Here is a 15,833-nt window from a genome sequence, read left to right as displayed (position 1 = left end):
ATACTGAGATTGTACTAGATATCCCCTCCTCTAGATCATTTATGAATAAATTAAACAGGATTGGCCCCAGGACAGAACCCTGGGGGACCCCACTTTCCACACCGCCCAATTGGAGTACTCCACATTAATCACCACCCTTTGCTCTCTCCCCTGGAGCCAGTTCTCTATCCAAGTACTCACCTTATGGTCCATACCTACCTTCCTTAGTTTGAACAGTAAGCGTTTGTGGGGAACTTTTGCGACAAACCTGTCAAAATAGGAGGGGAATGGAAACACCTTTGCCGCTCTAGACGGCTTGTGAATGCCAAAGGGAACCGGTGCCTCTGCCGCAGCTTCAGCTGCGTCTTCCATTTTTTCAGTCTCATGCACAGACAAAATCAGTGTGTCCACGAGCGCCTTTTCGTGCACGGCTACAGGTGTGAAGGAATCCTCACTTTCTAAAAAAGCAGACCTCTTAGGGTGGGTCACGTCCTCAGTGGCTGAATCACAATCTGAGGAGGCAGATGAGACGGGGGTGCGTTTTACTAGCCCCACCACCCAAATGCCACCTCCACCCGGGACACAAAGATTCCAGGACCGCCGCCAGTGCATCAATGGATGGTTGGGACCCGGAGGGCCCCGCAGTCTCTGAGAGGAGGTCAGGTGGGGAAACATGCTCCAAAGACTCCATGAGGAATAGAGGGAACCGCACAAAATGTGCAAAAACACTGCTAAGGGACACCCCCACCGTGCTGGTAACACCACCCGGTCGCCAGCAACAGAGCACCCCACAATCCCGCAGAAAGGGGGGGGGGGGAAGGACCTCACCAGACAGTCACCGGCAGCACCGGGATAAAATGTACTCCACGGGCGGCATCCAGGAAGGGAAGAAACCCAGGAGTCAGCACCAGGGGCTAAAGGAGGGACTTCCACAGCAGAAATCGCCACCCAGAAGGCTCCACCGTAACGGCTGCCATTAATTACAATGCCGGACTCAAGCATAATGGCCGCTGGACTACACAAACATGGCCGCCGGCCTATACACAATACAGGCCACAACAAAATGGTGGCTCCACAAGGCTCCCAGGAGGGATCCCTGGGGCCCAGGAAAGGCACAGAATAGAAGGGGGAACAAGCCAGAAGCCCCCAACAGGTACATTTCCCCCCCCAGCCAAATCACCCAGTTGCCGGCTTCCCCCATCACCAGTACAGCGCCCTGCCCCAGCCCAAGAAAGCAGCCAAGACCCCCCCCCCCCCACTACCCCATGATAGGAGTGGAGGGGGGGTGGATGGGGAACTAGATGACCCACATGGATTACCAAGGCACAGGGGAGAGGTGCCCAACGGGAAGGTGGGGAACCCAGGGGCCCGACCATCACAGGGAGGGGCCCGCGTCCACCCCAAAACCCTCCAATGGGTTGCGAGGGGACAGCTATTCGCCATACCGGAAACCAGGCGGGCAACGCTCCAGAGAGAACCCCTCGCCATAAAAATAGGGATGCTGTCGGCCAGGAAGAATGCAGAGACACAGACCAAGACCCAGTTGTATGCGACCTCGAGAGGTGTTTAACTCACAGGCCAGCCCCAGTCCGGTGGGGCTGTGTATCGGCCCGACCTAGCTGTGGTATGCGCATGCTCGCTGGCCAGACTGGGGTGACCACTGCATCTGGATTTTCCAGCCCGTCGCCCAGTCCAGCAGTTGACTGTAGATCCAAAAGGAAAAAAAAACAGGAGAAAAAAAATCAATCTAAAAAGAAAAAAAAAAATTGCCAAGACCAGAGATCAAAGAAAGAAACTAGGTTCTTACTTCTGACTAGGCAGAAACAAAAATTGAGTACCTATAGCAGAGAGGGGGGGAGTATACCTCCTGGGACTGCCCATAGGCGTAGTCGAGTCTTTTTTCTGCCTAGTGTCCTACTCCTGCAGGGGGCAGTATAACCACGTGGTTAAGATTCAAAAGAGAACGAAAGAGAAATAGATGTCTTAACTTGCTTATAAAGCTAGTAGGAGGAGGATGTGCCCAGATAAGAACAATGTGCCTCAATTATACCCAGAGAATAAGAAGCATCAGAGCTACCCAAAAGCAACCACTATTCACATAAGTTTCTTTGTACAAGGGTAAACTAACATTAACCAGATGTTTACAGAGTGTGAGGTAAGGAGGAGCGGCCTTCTTCCATTATATTGCTATAGCTTTACAAGCCTAAAAAAAGATCCTCTCTGCAACCCTGGGACCAACTCCTTCGCCAACCCCAATAGACAGAGACCCATATTGGGTACAAGAGAGAGCTAAGCAATTGTATTGACAATGGAGATCACCTAATCCCAGTATTTGCCAATTGCAGGGCAACCCCAAAAAATATATGAAAAAACAATAGAGATTGGTCAAACCGTCAACACTCTTGGGAGGCCGAAGGGTATATTCTATGTAGTCTGTATGGGGTCTGCCTCTTAAGGAGACCAAAAAGCGAAAGGGAAGGTCCCAAACGTCCTCCCAGTCCTTATCATCTAGGTCAGGGATGTCCCTTAGCCATCACTGCCGAAGGGCATAGAGGTCAGTAAGGGAGACCAAAAGGATAGGATTGTACAGCACTAAGGTAGGCTTCTCTTAACATTCAGTCCGGAGCAGATGCTCCAAGTAAGAATGTTTCAACCTTAACAAGGCATTTGGAAATTGGCTGTCGAAAAGCATGGGACAACTGAGGTATCTGAACAAGTAGGAGTCCCGGACATTGCAATCAGCGGAAATAGAGGCGATGGAACGTAAGGAGTGATTAGCAACTATTTGGGAAACAAGTGTAATTTTGTATTTGCCTCAAACTTGTGGATCTGGTAATGTATCCCATGGTAGGGCTCCATAAGCCTGACCATGTTTCCAGGCCTGGAGTGTATAGACCATGGAGTGGATAAAGGGGTAAGGGGCCTTGGGACCTCAGAATAGAAGATGATGTTGAAGGGCCTCTAGAGAATTCAACACCGCCGTCTCCAAGATTGTAGAGGCATTGGGCCGGTCAGGGCACAGCTACCATCTAGCTGTTACCAACTGTGAGGCTAAGAAATATTTGTGACAGTCCGGAAGGTCTCATTAGTGTAGCCAATTTGTACCATGGAGGATGGGAATCTCACATAAAAGGAAAAATAAATATGGTTTGTCAAAAAAAAAAAAAAAAAAAAAAAAAAAAAGGATTTTAGGATTCAGTGAGGGTAGGGTCTAAAGAGAGATGTACAATTTGGGAGTATTTTTATCTTTATCAAGTTTATGCGCCCTAACAGGGACAAGAGTAATTTCTCCAATTCTTTCAGCCAAGCCTTGGTAGTTTGATACAATGATAAAATATTAAGGTGAACATAATCTGCAGCCTAACTAGATAGAATCACACCCAAGTATCTGAATTCCTCAACCCATTGCAAATGTAATGTTGGCGAGGCAGATTTACGGGCCTCGGGATCAATTTGAAATAACAGGAATTTGGACCAATTACCTTCAACCCTGTGATAGAAGAGAAAGCATCCAGAGTCTGGAGGGCTCCCTCCAATGTAGGACTCGCATCATTTAGGAACAACAACAAGTCGTCCACACACAAGGTTACCCTCTTCTCAAGCCAGGCAATCCTTAAACCCCAGATGAGTGGAGAAACCGGTAAGGCCACGACCACAGGCTTCATAGCAATTTCAAAAAGGACTGGAAAGAGAGGGCAGCCCTGCCTGAATGCCCCTATACAGAGCAAATGGTGATGATAAAATGCCCACCAATTTGATTGCAGCTGTAGGGCTCTGATCTATTGCTTTTAACCAGCGAATAAAAAATGAAGGGGAACCCCATCCTTCTCAGGATTTCCCATAGGTAAGGCCATTCAACCGTGTCAAAAGCCTTCTCTATATGGAGAGAGGCGACCACTCGAACCTATGTTAGAATGTGGAGCGTGAATATTCACAAATTGATATCAGTGGCACTATGAGCCATGAACCCGGTTTGATCTGCATCAACCACTGAGTGCAAGAGTGTTAAATCTGCAAGTAATGAGCTTAGTAAGAATCTTCAATTCACAATTCAATAAGGCAATTGGCCTATATGAGGTACAAGCTGTGGCATCTTTGGAGGGTTTACGAAAAAGGACTACTTGGGCCTCGCTCATGGAAGAGGGAAGCTCGTCATCTGCTAGGCATTGAGTAAAAAATTCCACCAGACGTGGGGAGAGGAGTTTCCCTGTTTGTTTGAATTCTATGGGTAGACCATCCAGTCCAGGTGCTTTCCCAGTAGAGGAGGACTGTGTGACCATAAGGACCTTATCCACAGAGATTGGGTGCACTAAAATAGTTCTTTCCTCATCCAATAGCCAGCCAAGGACAACAGTATCTAATAGAGAAGACATGCCTGAAGGTTAAAAAGTTGATAGGAAGGAAGCAGTATAAAATAGTAGCATAATATTATCTGAAATCCTCCAGCACAGTATCAGGGGAAATAATCACATTGCCAGTATGGGATTCATTTCTGGAATCAATTTGATGGGTATTTCATGTTGCAATAACATAGCTAAGAGCTGGCCATTCTTATCCCTTTGTTTACAAAAAAGTATGTTTACATTTTAAAAAGGTCCAGACTTGTGACCTCAGCTAGGTGCAGATGAAGCTCCCTCTTAGCAGATTCAAGCAATTCAAAATTCTCAGCACGGCGATTAGAATTTTAACAACTAGTTTGGTCTGCTACCTTGCTCTGCAGAGACACCACTGTAGAGGCCTGTTCCTTTTTAACAGCAGTTATTGAGGGGATATAATGGCCCCTTTTATAAGCCTTGAAAACATCCCATTCAATGCCTGGAGAGGAAGAACCCACATTAATATCCCAATATTCCAGCAAAGCAGGAGGTGTTTCTCAGAGATTTCTAGGTGGGAGATCCAGTGGGTTCCAAACGCACAGGGACCCATTATGATGGGGCAGAGTGCAAAGGACCAACTTTAGAGGGCAATGATCAGATAGCCCACGTGATAAATAATTAGCCTCAAGGACATCCACTAGAAGGGAGGGGTTGGAAAAAGCCAAATTGATTTGGGATGAGGTTTTTTTTAGGGAGGTAGAGAAACAGGAGTATGCTTTTACTGTAGGATGTCTCCATCTCCAAGTTTCAGTGAGGCGGGCTTCTAGAGCACCATTGGATAAATCCCCTGAGAATGGTTTGGGGGGGGAGGCCAATCCAAACTAGAAGACAAGGAGAGTAATCCTCTCCAGTATGGAAATATACAAGGCCAATATGCCATAACGTCATCAGCACAATCAAGTTTTTACCATGAGTATCAGAATGTAGTTTCGATTACACAGGGCAAAGATTTGCCGACAAGTATGGAAACCCTTCTGGTGTAATCGGAGTATGTGGTGCGAAAGGCCTTGTGAACCCAGGGCTTATTTAATGCCAAATGTTTGCTGCCCATAAGATGTGCTTCTTGAAGCAACACTATGTGAGGGGCCTGAAGTTTAGGATATTGGAACAATAAAGCTCCTTTGAATTTCAAGTTTAAGCCTCTGACATTCCATGATATAATTTTCATTGTACTCGAGGCCATGATAGAAAACCAAACAATGTACTGGAGGCATGAGTAAACTTTTGTCAGGAGAACATCTAACGAGCAGTAAAGAGAGCACGAGCTGTCGCCATGACTGTAAAATGAAAAGATTAAAAAGGAAAAAGAAAAACAAAACAAAAAAAAAAACAACCCCGTTCAAGAACAAGAAGGATGGCAGGTAGGGACCTTAATCCCAAAACTAACAATTAACTTGTCATAACCAATACCCTATGTCCAGTGCAGGGGGACTGGGAAGGCCCAAAAAAAATGTCAAGTAAGGGGTAGTGGGGAAGACCCTTCGGTATCCCAAGCGGTATACTCCGTTGGAAGAGAGTTATTGGGGAATCACCAGGATGGGGCTGTTCAGACCTCTGGTAGATGAGCCTGCCTCATGTTAGGATATAAGCAACAGCATGATACACTACAGGTGTACATCGTAAGGCAACATCGGCCCAATTAGTAGCTCCCCTAAAAGGCAGCAGAAATGTGCATTTGCCAAAAAAAAAATGTAAAAGTATACAAAGATGCTGAAAACTAGTGTACTTGCTGTAAAAATGATACAGGCGTCAACAGAACATTACAGCAGGTAAGAAAATCCAGGACTAAGCGAGCCTCCAGCCAAGTGGAGGACACCTCCGGCGATTCAAAGAAGCATGCGTGGTCGCCATCTGCAATTCAAAGTCACTACGATACAAAAGGCTGAAGTTACCACCCTTCTCCCTGAGGAGTCTGCGGATGTCCGTGTAAGACCGTCGACTTTTACATTTCCAGAGAATAATCTGGAAAGCGAAGAATCCTGAAATTTTCATATTCGAGATCCGGCTTGTTCCTCGCCTGCAGCCAGGATCCTGTCTCGGTCTCGATAATTAAGCATGGGGAGTAGAAATGGCCTCGTTGGAGCCCCTGACACAGGCGGAGTGGGGGGGACTCTATGTGCCCTCTCGACCATGAATGTTAGTGGGAGATCTTGTATATCCAGGAGCTGCACCAAGAAGATCTCGGCAAGCTCTGCCGGTTTCAACTGCTCTGCAAGCTCTGGTAGGCCCAGGATTCACATGTTGATTCGGCGGAGATGATTTTCCATGTCTATGGTCTTTTCTTGGAGCTCTCTTCATCTGTAACTGTAAAGCGTGAAGATCCGAGGAATACGTCTGAAGTGTCCTCCACCCACGATATACAATCCTCTGCTTCAGACAGGCGGGAGCAGAACTTGTCAAGATCATGCCTGAGCAGACTTCTGTCCGTTGCCAGGAAATCTATCTTGGCCCTGAGCTTCTCTTTACAGGCAGTGATAGCCGTCAGGATCTCTCCACTCGAGGGGCCATCAGCCGCTGACATGGCTGAAGGCCTCTTGTCCAAGATGGTCACGGGAGGAGAGGAGAAGCACCGGCCCTTGTTGGTGTGTGGCTTGCCTAAAGACATGCAGCTCACCAGAGAGAAGCGATTCTGCCACAGGGGACCCCGTGTAGAGGCAGGAAAGAGGAAGGGTAGTAGGATGTTGGCATGATCGGAGGTGAAGCGCCGCATGTCTGGTCCCGTTCACATCCCAGCAACGCCCCCATGATGTGGGTTTAGTGACATTTTAATTGAACAAGCTGAAGTTAGAAGCCGACTGTCTACCCTTAAAATTACAGAAATGTTTTTTGTATGATAATTTTCTAACATTATCATGTTGACCAATGTGTCAGATCACATGCAACATACACCCCATACCGCAACAAACTAATCGGTGCATTTTTTTTTTCCCAAAGGGCAAAGGGCAACAATTTTGACATGAGATTTACAAACATGTCAAAAAGGAGCCCTGGGATCCATCCATCTGAGAGCTATGGACTTTCCAGCCAAAAATGGAAAATATTTTTTAGAGTGCTCTGTAGCAGAATCAAAAGCCATGGAGAGCATACAGTATTTTTACTTTTCCCATCAAATTTGAGAAATTTGAGAAACCCACTATTTTGTGGTGGTTTCGTGTTCCCATTCAAACCGCATACATTTTTTTTTATATTATCTTTCTAGTTGTTTCAGACTTGAGCAAATTTCTACAGTGACTTTTGGCTTGAAAAGATGCAAGGTGAAGGTAAGGGACAGAAGTAAAGACAATTTTGTTTATGAAAAAGTGTATTAACATACAATTCAGAAATCAAGCTAGAAGATCTTTAACCCTTTGTTAGGACAATGTTTAAATCTATTTTACAACCCACCAATGTTGGGACCTGCCAGCAAAGTACAGAGGTAATCACATTAAACAAACTCCACAACCTGCTCCTTAACATAGCAGGGGAGAGCTTGGTAGGATTTTCTGCAATTAAAATGCATTTAAAAGGTAAGCATCAGTGTTTATTTTTTAAAGGTATGCTAAGTTATGTGAACATGTAAAAACCACCTGTAAAAAGTTGAAATACAGCTGCAAATTAAAGCTGGAAAATAGCTGTGGTCAGGCAGCAGTTCCAGAACTAAATACTGCTGCTGTCGCTGTGTTCAAAGGACCTTGTTTTATTGTTTCTTATTTTTCAGCCTTGACAAGCTAAAATGTTTTCCATTCTCTTTACTTGTTCCTACGAGCAGCTCACTGTAGAGCAGGGGTGTCAAACTGGCAGCCCTCCAGCTGTTGCAGAACTACAAGTCCTATCATGCCTCTGCCTGTGGCAGTCATGCCTGTAACAATCAGCCTTGCAATGCTTCATGGGACTTGTAGTTCCGCAACAGCTGGAGGGCCGCCAGTTTGACACCTGTACTGTAGAGATTCGGTAATGCTGAGGCTGACTAACCTCCTGCGCATACGCAGGAGTGACATCATATCGGCCCGACCCATAAAAACATTTGGTGCTCGATACCTGGAAGCCGGCACTTAAATATGTCAGGGGTTGGTGGGGAGCTCCAGGACATCACATTGCATAAGCCAAGTTGAGTAAAGCTCCACTTTAGCTGCTTGCTGACCGCCTGCCGCAGTTGTACGGCGGCAGTCTAGCGCTCCCAGGCAAAGTGCCGTACATGTAAGGCGCTAACCTGGAAGGAGCTAGGGGGCGACCGCGCGCCGCCGGAGGCGCGCTCCCGCTCGTCAGCTAGGGAGTCAGCGCGTGTAACCGGCGGCTCCGATGGCCATCGGCCACTCACGAATCTCCCGCTGCAGTGAGAGAAAAGCAGACAGCTGATGTAAACACAGCCATCTGTCATTCTCACTAAAGTAATCACAGAGGCTATGCGATCCTGCTATGTAGGATAGCATGTCTCTGTGATTACATCAAAAGCCACGCCCCCTGACAGTTAGAATCACACCCCTAGGGACACAATTAACCCCTTGATCACCAGTAAAGTCAACCCCTTCCCTGCTAGTGTCATTTTAACAGTAGAAGTGCATATTTATAGCACTGATTACTGTAGTAATGTCACTGGTACTCCCAAAAGTGTCAAAAATGTCAGTTAGAGGTCCGATCTGTCCGCCGCAATGTCTCAGTCCCGCAGATCGCCGCCATTACTAGTTTAAAAAAAAAAAAAACAATAAAAATGACATAAATCTTTCCCGTAGTTAGTAAACGCAATAACTTTTTCACGCAAACCAATCAAAATACGCTTATTGCGATTTTTTTTACCAAAAATATGTAGCAGAAATCAAATTGTGTTAAATGTTAAAACATTTTGATTTTTACATTTTTTTTTTGAGAATTATAAAAAAAAATGTGAAAAATAGTTATTTTTTCAAAATTGTCCCTATTTTTTTGTTTATAGCGCAAAAAATAAAAATCGCACAGATGTTTAAATACCACCAAAAGAAAGCTCTGGGGGGCGTGGCTTGGCGTCGGAGCGGAATGGACGCCTAATCTCCCTTCTCCCGGTCACCGCCGCAGACAATAGCCCTAAAATCAGCACAGTCCCTGCACCCTCCCCACCCGACATGGGTAGGAGTTCGGCGCACTCTGCAGAAGGAGGACAAAGCAGCCCACCCCTCTCACAAGAGATGATCCAGCAGACCCACACACAACTACCCCTGAATATGCAGGATTTCAGGTTAGTGGCAGAAGATATCAAAAACGACATTAAAGCCACACTAACAGCTGCACTCTCAGAACTTAAGAGAGAGGTACATTACAACACAGCAAGAATAGAGCAAGTGGAAGACAAGACCTCTACACAGGATGAATCCATCCACCTGCTCCAATCCTCTAATAGATCACACTTCATGCAGCTCAGAGATCTACAAAGGTATATGGAAGAGCTGGATAACAGGGGCAGACGCCATAACCTAAGGATCAGGGGGCTCCCTGAAGCTGTAGAACCTTCTCAAATCAATCAAGCAACGATAGCCATCTTCAATGACGCACTAGGTAGACCACCAGATACGCCGATAGAATTTGAACGCCTCCATAGAGCCCTGCGTCCCAGAAGTAGAGACACGGATCCCCCCAGAGATGTCATAAGCTGCCTTGTCAATTTTAAGGTGAAAGAGGAGATCCTCAGAAGATCCCAGGACCGAAGAAATCTCACCTATCAAGGTTCGGAGATCAAGATCTTTCAAGATCTCTCTCCCATCACACTTCAACAGCGACGAGATCTGCGTCCTTTACTTGACTTACTCCGCAGCAGAGATATCCAGTACCGCTGGAAGTTTGCTTTTTGTCTTTCAGCCACGGCTCAGGGTCGCACAGCAAACCTTCGGGTCACGGAAGACCTCACAACCTTCTGCAACACCCTGAATATCCCAAGCATTGACATCCCGGATTGGTACAGGGGCCTTCTCCCTCCTCATCTCCCCAGAGCAACGTCCATGGATACCATACCGGAAAGGGATGACTTCCACATCCGACGTCGGAGACCCCCATCTCCAAACAACGCTTCTTCAGAGACTTTCAGAACCCACAGAGATGGTAGCCCTACTGCTTCTCCTGTACATAGGAGAGCTCGTCAGGAACGACCAGAATAACCTCCCTCAAGCCAATCCAGGACCTTTTCACCCTTAATCCGCATTTCTGCTCCCTATCCCCTTTTCTTCCCCCCCCCCCTCCTATTTCTCACCCCTCACAGGTCCATCGTCGTATCTACAGATTGAACTTCATCATCCTGATAGACCATCCTGAGACTCTACAGACAAGCCGTGAAGACCAGCCAGTTCTATCTCACCTCCACGCCAGAGTTCCGTTTTTCCGAAACCCATCCACAAATGGAAAGAAAGCTCTGTTTGTGGAAAAAAAAGGACGTCAATTTTGAATGAATACAGCGTCGCACGACCACGCAATTGTCCGTTAAAATCACGCAGTGCCGAATCGCAAAATGTGCAGCCAAATCTTCTGGGGCTAAAATGGTTAAGCTTCCAAACTTTTTTTTTTTTTTTGGTAAAGCTGTATTGCATGGCTGTATTGCATAAAGAACAAAAAGTTACTACAGGGAGACACAAACTCTCTAAAATATAAACTACCTGGTAGAAGACTTATAGTATCTGAATTGACACAAAACTAAACAAATTAAGAACACATTTTATTCATAACCTTACAATAACCTCAAAAAGAATCATCACAAACGAATGATGAAAATCTTTGAACATACCTATAACTGGATGATAATTCTTTAACTGGGTCACATCCATTGAATCTTTGCCTTCAGGCACATCTTCAGAACTATCACCCAGAAAGTGAGAGGTCTTGTGTTTTTCTCCTTTATTTTCTTTGTTTTGTTCATCAGGCTCAGCCTTACCAGAAGCTGATGAGCTTTGAGGCAAGCGTGTTCTGAGATCAATAAAAGACAGTAAACAAAATAATGAAATGGGTTGTCATTTAAAACTATGACAGTTTTCAGTTGCAGTCCTTTGTGCTTTACACTCTTACATACCGGTTCCCAGAAGTAGAATTGGACATACGAAAACGAATTTGTTCGATAGTGCTTTTAACTAAAGGATCATTAGGATTAATTGATGGATGAACCACAAATTCCACCTGTTAAAAGTAATGTAAGATAGTAACAAAACATAGAAAAAAAAAACCACAAAGTATACTTGTCAGTTCTGCTTAATACATTTCTATGGTAAACTACTGTACATGTTAAGGCCTTAGTCTTGAGATGAAATAATGACTAGACCAAGTAGAAACATTATGGCTAACACTGGTGACCACTATTTAAAAAAAATGCTAAAGTGACATGCTGAAGCTCTTGCATCATTAATAAGAGTCATAGACGTGAAACCAGTATACATATAAAGAATATATGTAATGCATGCCTATTCAAACAAGTCAACAGAAGGGGATCAGCGATAGTGTACTTTTTCTCAATCCCCCTCACATGCGCTCTCTCTCTCCCCCCTGATGTAGCTCTAATCTCAGCGTTTGAGAACTCACTCCCGTGATGGTGGAGGTGAGCAGTATTCCAGCTGGGCTTTGGAAGCTATGTAAATTGCCTGCATCTATAGAAAGGACATTATGCAGCTTTAGTTAGATCTGCAGTTTGATTTTATCTACAGACACCCCTTATCTGCATAGGCAGTTGTTTTTTTAGCAGGTGAACGAACCTTTTAAAAGTAATTTTCTTTCAAACAACAGGAGGGATTCACAACCAGGGATTTTTTTTTTCCACTTTGGAGGTATTTACTTTCTCTTCCTGTTTTGGCTATGGGATAGGAAGTGAAGGGAAATATCCTCCATGGTACATGACGGGGGTTTTTACCCAATAATGATAAGGTGTTCTGCGAGCTAACTATGGATCTGTTGAGTAATGCTGCTAGCACTTTTTACTCCCCTCAAGGTGAGTGTGTGACTAATAAGATATTATTATGGATGCGGAGTGCTGCGCAAATGTTGAGAAAGCACTAATCAAAGAATTGAAAAATATATAAAAAAACTGTGCAGTTGTTATATTAAAGATGAAGTAGATAGTGCCACTGAGACATTGAGTGGCGCAAATCCTCACTCTCATAAGCCGTCCCACAAATTGACCAATCACATCCCCTGAGGAAGAAGCACAGTGCCTTGTGTCGACACGCGAAGGGGAGGGGCCATACATCGGAGAGAGAGAGCGCGACTGTGAGAGGAGCATAATCCCGATACGAGCAGTCTGTTGGAGGTTTCTGCCTGCACACCCGGGTCTACTACATTGTTTTTATCTGTTGAAGTGTGGTGCGCTGCAAGCACCCTACAAATGTAAGTGCAATACCAACATTTTTTTTTTTTAAAAGTTGATTTTATTTACAATACTCGCACTATGGAAAGCTTTCTTCCCTTTTATGTGGGTCACTTTTAAGTGACACGGACCCATTGGGACCAGTAATGGTGGAAGAATCCAGCCATCCCAGCACCCTTTGGAACACTTAAAGCTAGAACTGACCGAGCTTAATTGCCAGGTCGCATACATAAAAGGTGAGATACCCACCTGAAGGGGGGAACCACAGGAATTGAGGTGGCACAGTGGTTTTCCAATATAAAGAGATCTCTAGCACTGGTGACTGGGATCGCCCCTATCACTTTAGGATCACTACTCTGCACAAAGAAAAAAATTTTTGGCTATCAATCCAGCACTATATTTTAATATAAAGACTTTTTACGGCATGATTTAAATTGCATGTGAAAGTAACCGTCATTATTTATTTTTTGCATTTGTCATCATATATTTTCACATCTTGTGGGGAGTTTTACACTTCAATAAGCATTAAATTATTAATTATTTGGTGATTACTTCAGGCACTAATATTTTTATGTATTATAATTTTTTCTATGTTATTACTGCAGTCGCATAATAAGGAATAGCGGATTTCATTATTTAACATTTACTCTATTAATCGCACTTCATCTTTAATATAATAATTGCACATTTTTTTCATATTAATAATTGCACATTTTTTTCATATATTTTTCCAATTCTTTGATTAGCGTTTTCTCAACATTTGCGCAGCACACCACATCCATAATAATATCTTAGGGGTTTTTACCCCCTACTAAATGAAAAGAAAATTGCCTGTAGTTCTACTTTAACAAACTGGGAAAATCTGTGCTTGTTGGAAAGCCTTCTGGGATTTCACTATCCAGCCTAAATCTACCAGTAACGGTTGACAGCTCTGCCTCCTTCAAGAACATCTGCAGCAACACAAACAGTGAGTGTTTTTTGAAGGAGGTGGAGCTGTCATTTCACAAAGACAGAGTTGGAAGTATCAAAACTTTTGGGAGATCAATGCCTGCCTGATTGAAGACCGGCTCATTGAGTTTAATCATCTGGTGAGTTTGCACTGCATGCGGGGAAGATGGAGTGAGGCACTAGGATTTTGTGTTTGCTATCATCATGGGTGCTGTATTCCTATCTGTTTTTCAAATATCCAGATAATATACTGTACTATTACATTTTTTCTGTTCATTTTTTTCACGATATGGTGGCGAAAGAGACGCACTCATCAACAGTAGCAGGCTCCTTTGGAGACCTACCCAGGTATCTTCATGGTTATACAGAGCCTTTCAATTTTGGTGAGTGACTATATAATTTTGAATAATGACATTCACAGTTTGACACCTTATGGACTCCCTTTGGGTACTAGCAGCCTAATGTGGACTATTGCACTATCACTAGGTGTATTAGGAGTATACAGGAGCACTGCAATTTTTAGTATAACTTCGCTATGTGCTTAGGGCCATTGTCATGCTGGAAAGTCCAAGAGAGTCCCATGTGCAGCTTTCGTGCAAAAGAATGCAAATGGTTTGCCAGTATTTTCTGATAACATGCTGAATTTATCTTGCCATCAATTTTCACAAGATTCCCTGTGCTTTCAGAGATTACACCCCCCCAAAACATTAGTGAGCCACCACTATGCTTCACAGTGGGGATGGTATTCTTGTCGCTGTTGACCCCTCTCCAAACATAGCGCTTAGGTTTGTGACCATTAGGCTCTATTTTGGTCTCGTCACTCCAGTGTTCAGTGTGCCAGAAGCTGTGAGACATGTCAAGGTGTTGTCGGGCCTAATGTAACCAGGCTTTTTTGTGTGGCATTGGCACAGTAAAGGGTTCTTTCTGGAAACTCAAACATGCAGCTCATTGTTGTTCAAGTATCGTTGCATTGTGCTCCTTGAAACAGCCCCACCGTCTTTTTCCAGAGCAGCCTGTATTTCTCCTGAAGTTACCTGTGGGTTTTTCTTTTGGCAGTTGTGGCTGCAATTTTTCCTGGTCTACCTGACCTTGGGATTGGGATCCCTACATTTTCCACTTCTTAATAAGTGATTGAACAATACTGACTGGCATATTATAAAGCTCTGGATATCTTTTTATATCCTTTTCCATCTTTATAAAGTTCCATTACCTTTTCACGCAGGCCTTTTGACATTTCTTTTCTGCTCCCTATGGCTTAAAATCTAGCCTGCTCAGTGCATCCACGTGAGAGCTAACAAACTCACTGACTATTTATACACAGACATTAACTGCAATTTAAAAGGCCACAAATGTGGGAAATCAACCTTTAATCGCCATTTTAATCTGTGTCTGTCACCTTGTGTGTCTGTACCAAGGTTAAACATTCCAGGAAATGGAAACTTTTCATCAGCGCCATTAGGGAGATTTAGGTTATCATAATTTACAAAGGAGCGAACAACTATGTGAAAACAAAAATGGCTTCATACGATTACTATCCTTAAATAAAAGACAGTTTTTGGCATGATTGTTCATGTTTTCAATATCAATGCCAAAATGTCACGATTTCTGCCAGGATATGCAAACTTTTGAGCACAACTGTATCTAAATTTAACAAAATTTCACATAATTAAACAATAACAGGAGTAAAACATATTTACCTTTTTACTAATTCCATCTTGCACCACCACAGTACGATAAAGTCTAACCAGACCCTCTTGAGACAGTTTATGTACCAATCTTACAATTGATTTTTTGCAGCATTTAGTAGATACACCCTCCAGTCTTTCCTGTTCTACAATCATTTTTTGGAGACTACAAAAACAAAATATGCAAACAAGATATTTTTATTAGAGAAAACAACATTACACAGTAAAGAAATAAAACTAATGTGAGGTAACATTTTCAAACTTAAGCTTGTAATGCACGTCAATCACCAAACTTATTCACAAGCTCTATAAAAAAACATGGCTTTGGAAATTAGTATGCTAGGTTTACCCATGAATGATAAAGAGCAGTTAAGTAAGCAGACATGGTCAGACTATCCTCAGGGCACTACATTTACCAATAAATGCAGAGTGCTTTATAATTTCCCAAGACTGTTTTTTTTTTTTTTTTTTTTTTTGATCTAGGAAGTTTATAGCAATGCAGATGGTAAGAAATGAATTTACAACTTCTGCTCTCACCTAACTTTGGAGGAAGAATGAAGG

The 15,833-nt window shown here is 43.8% G+C and overlaps 1 protein-coding gene across 1 annotated transcript in view; it reads right to left on the bottom strand.

The window, feature by feature from the left end:
- The window catches only part of GTF3C1 (general transcription factor IIIC subunit 1), a 360,695-nt gene that overhangs the window by 240,002 nt on the left and 104,860 nt on the right, over positions 1-15,833 (bottom strand). The window contains exons 12-14 of the mRNA XM_082260707.1: positions 15,285-15,438; positions 11,359-11,462; positions 11,077-11,255 (exon numbers count right to left, since the gene is read on the bottom strand). Of these exons, the coding sequence (XP_082116833.1) occupies positions 11,077-11,255; positions 11,359-11,462; positions 15,285-15,438 (437 nt within the window). The remainder of the gene's footprint in view (positions 1-11,076; positions 11,256-11,358; positions 11,463-15,284; positions 15,439-15,833) is intronic.

This window comes from Pelophylax lessonae (assembly GCF_965119305.1).
Source record: "Pelophylax lessonae genome assembly, chromosome: 6".
Classification (NCBI taxonomy): domain Eukaryota; kingdom Metazoa; phylum Chordata; class Amphibia; order Anura; family Ranidae; genus Pelophylax; species Pelophylax lessonae.
The sequence above is the reverse complement of the archived record's forward strand: the minus strand, read 5'-3'. Positions and strand labels throughout refer to the sequence as shown.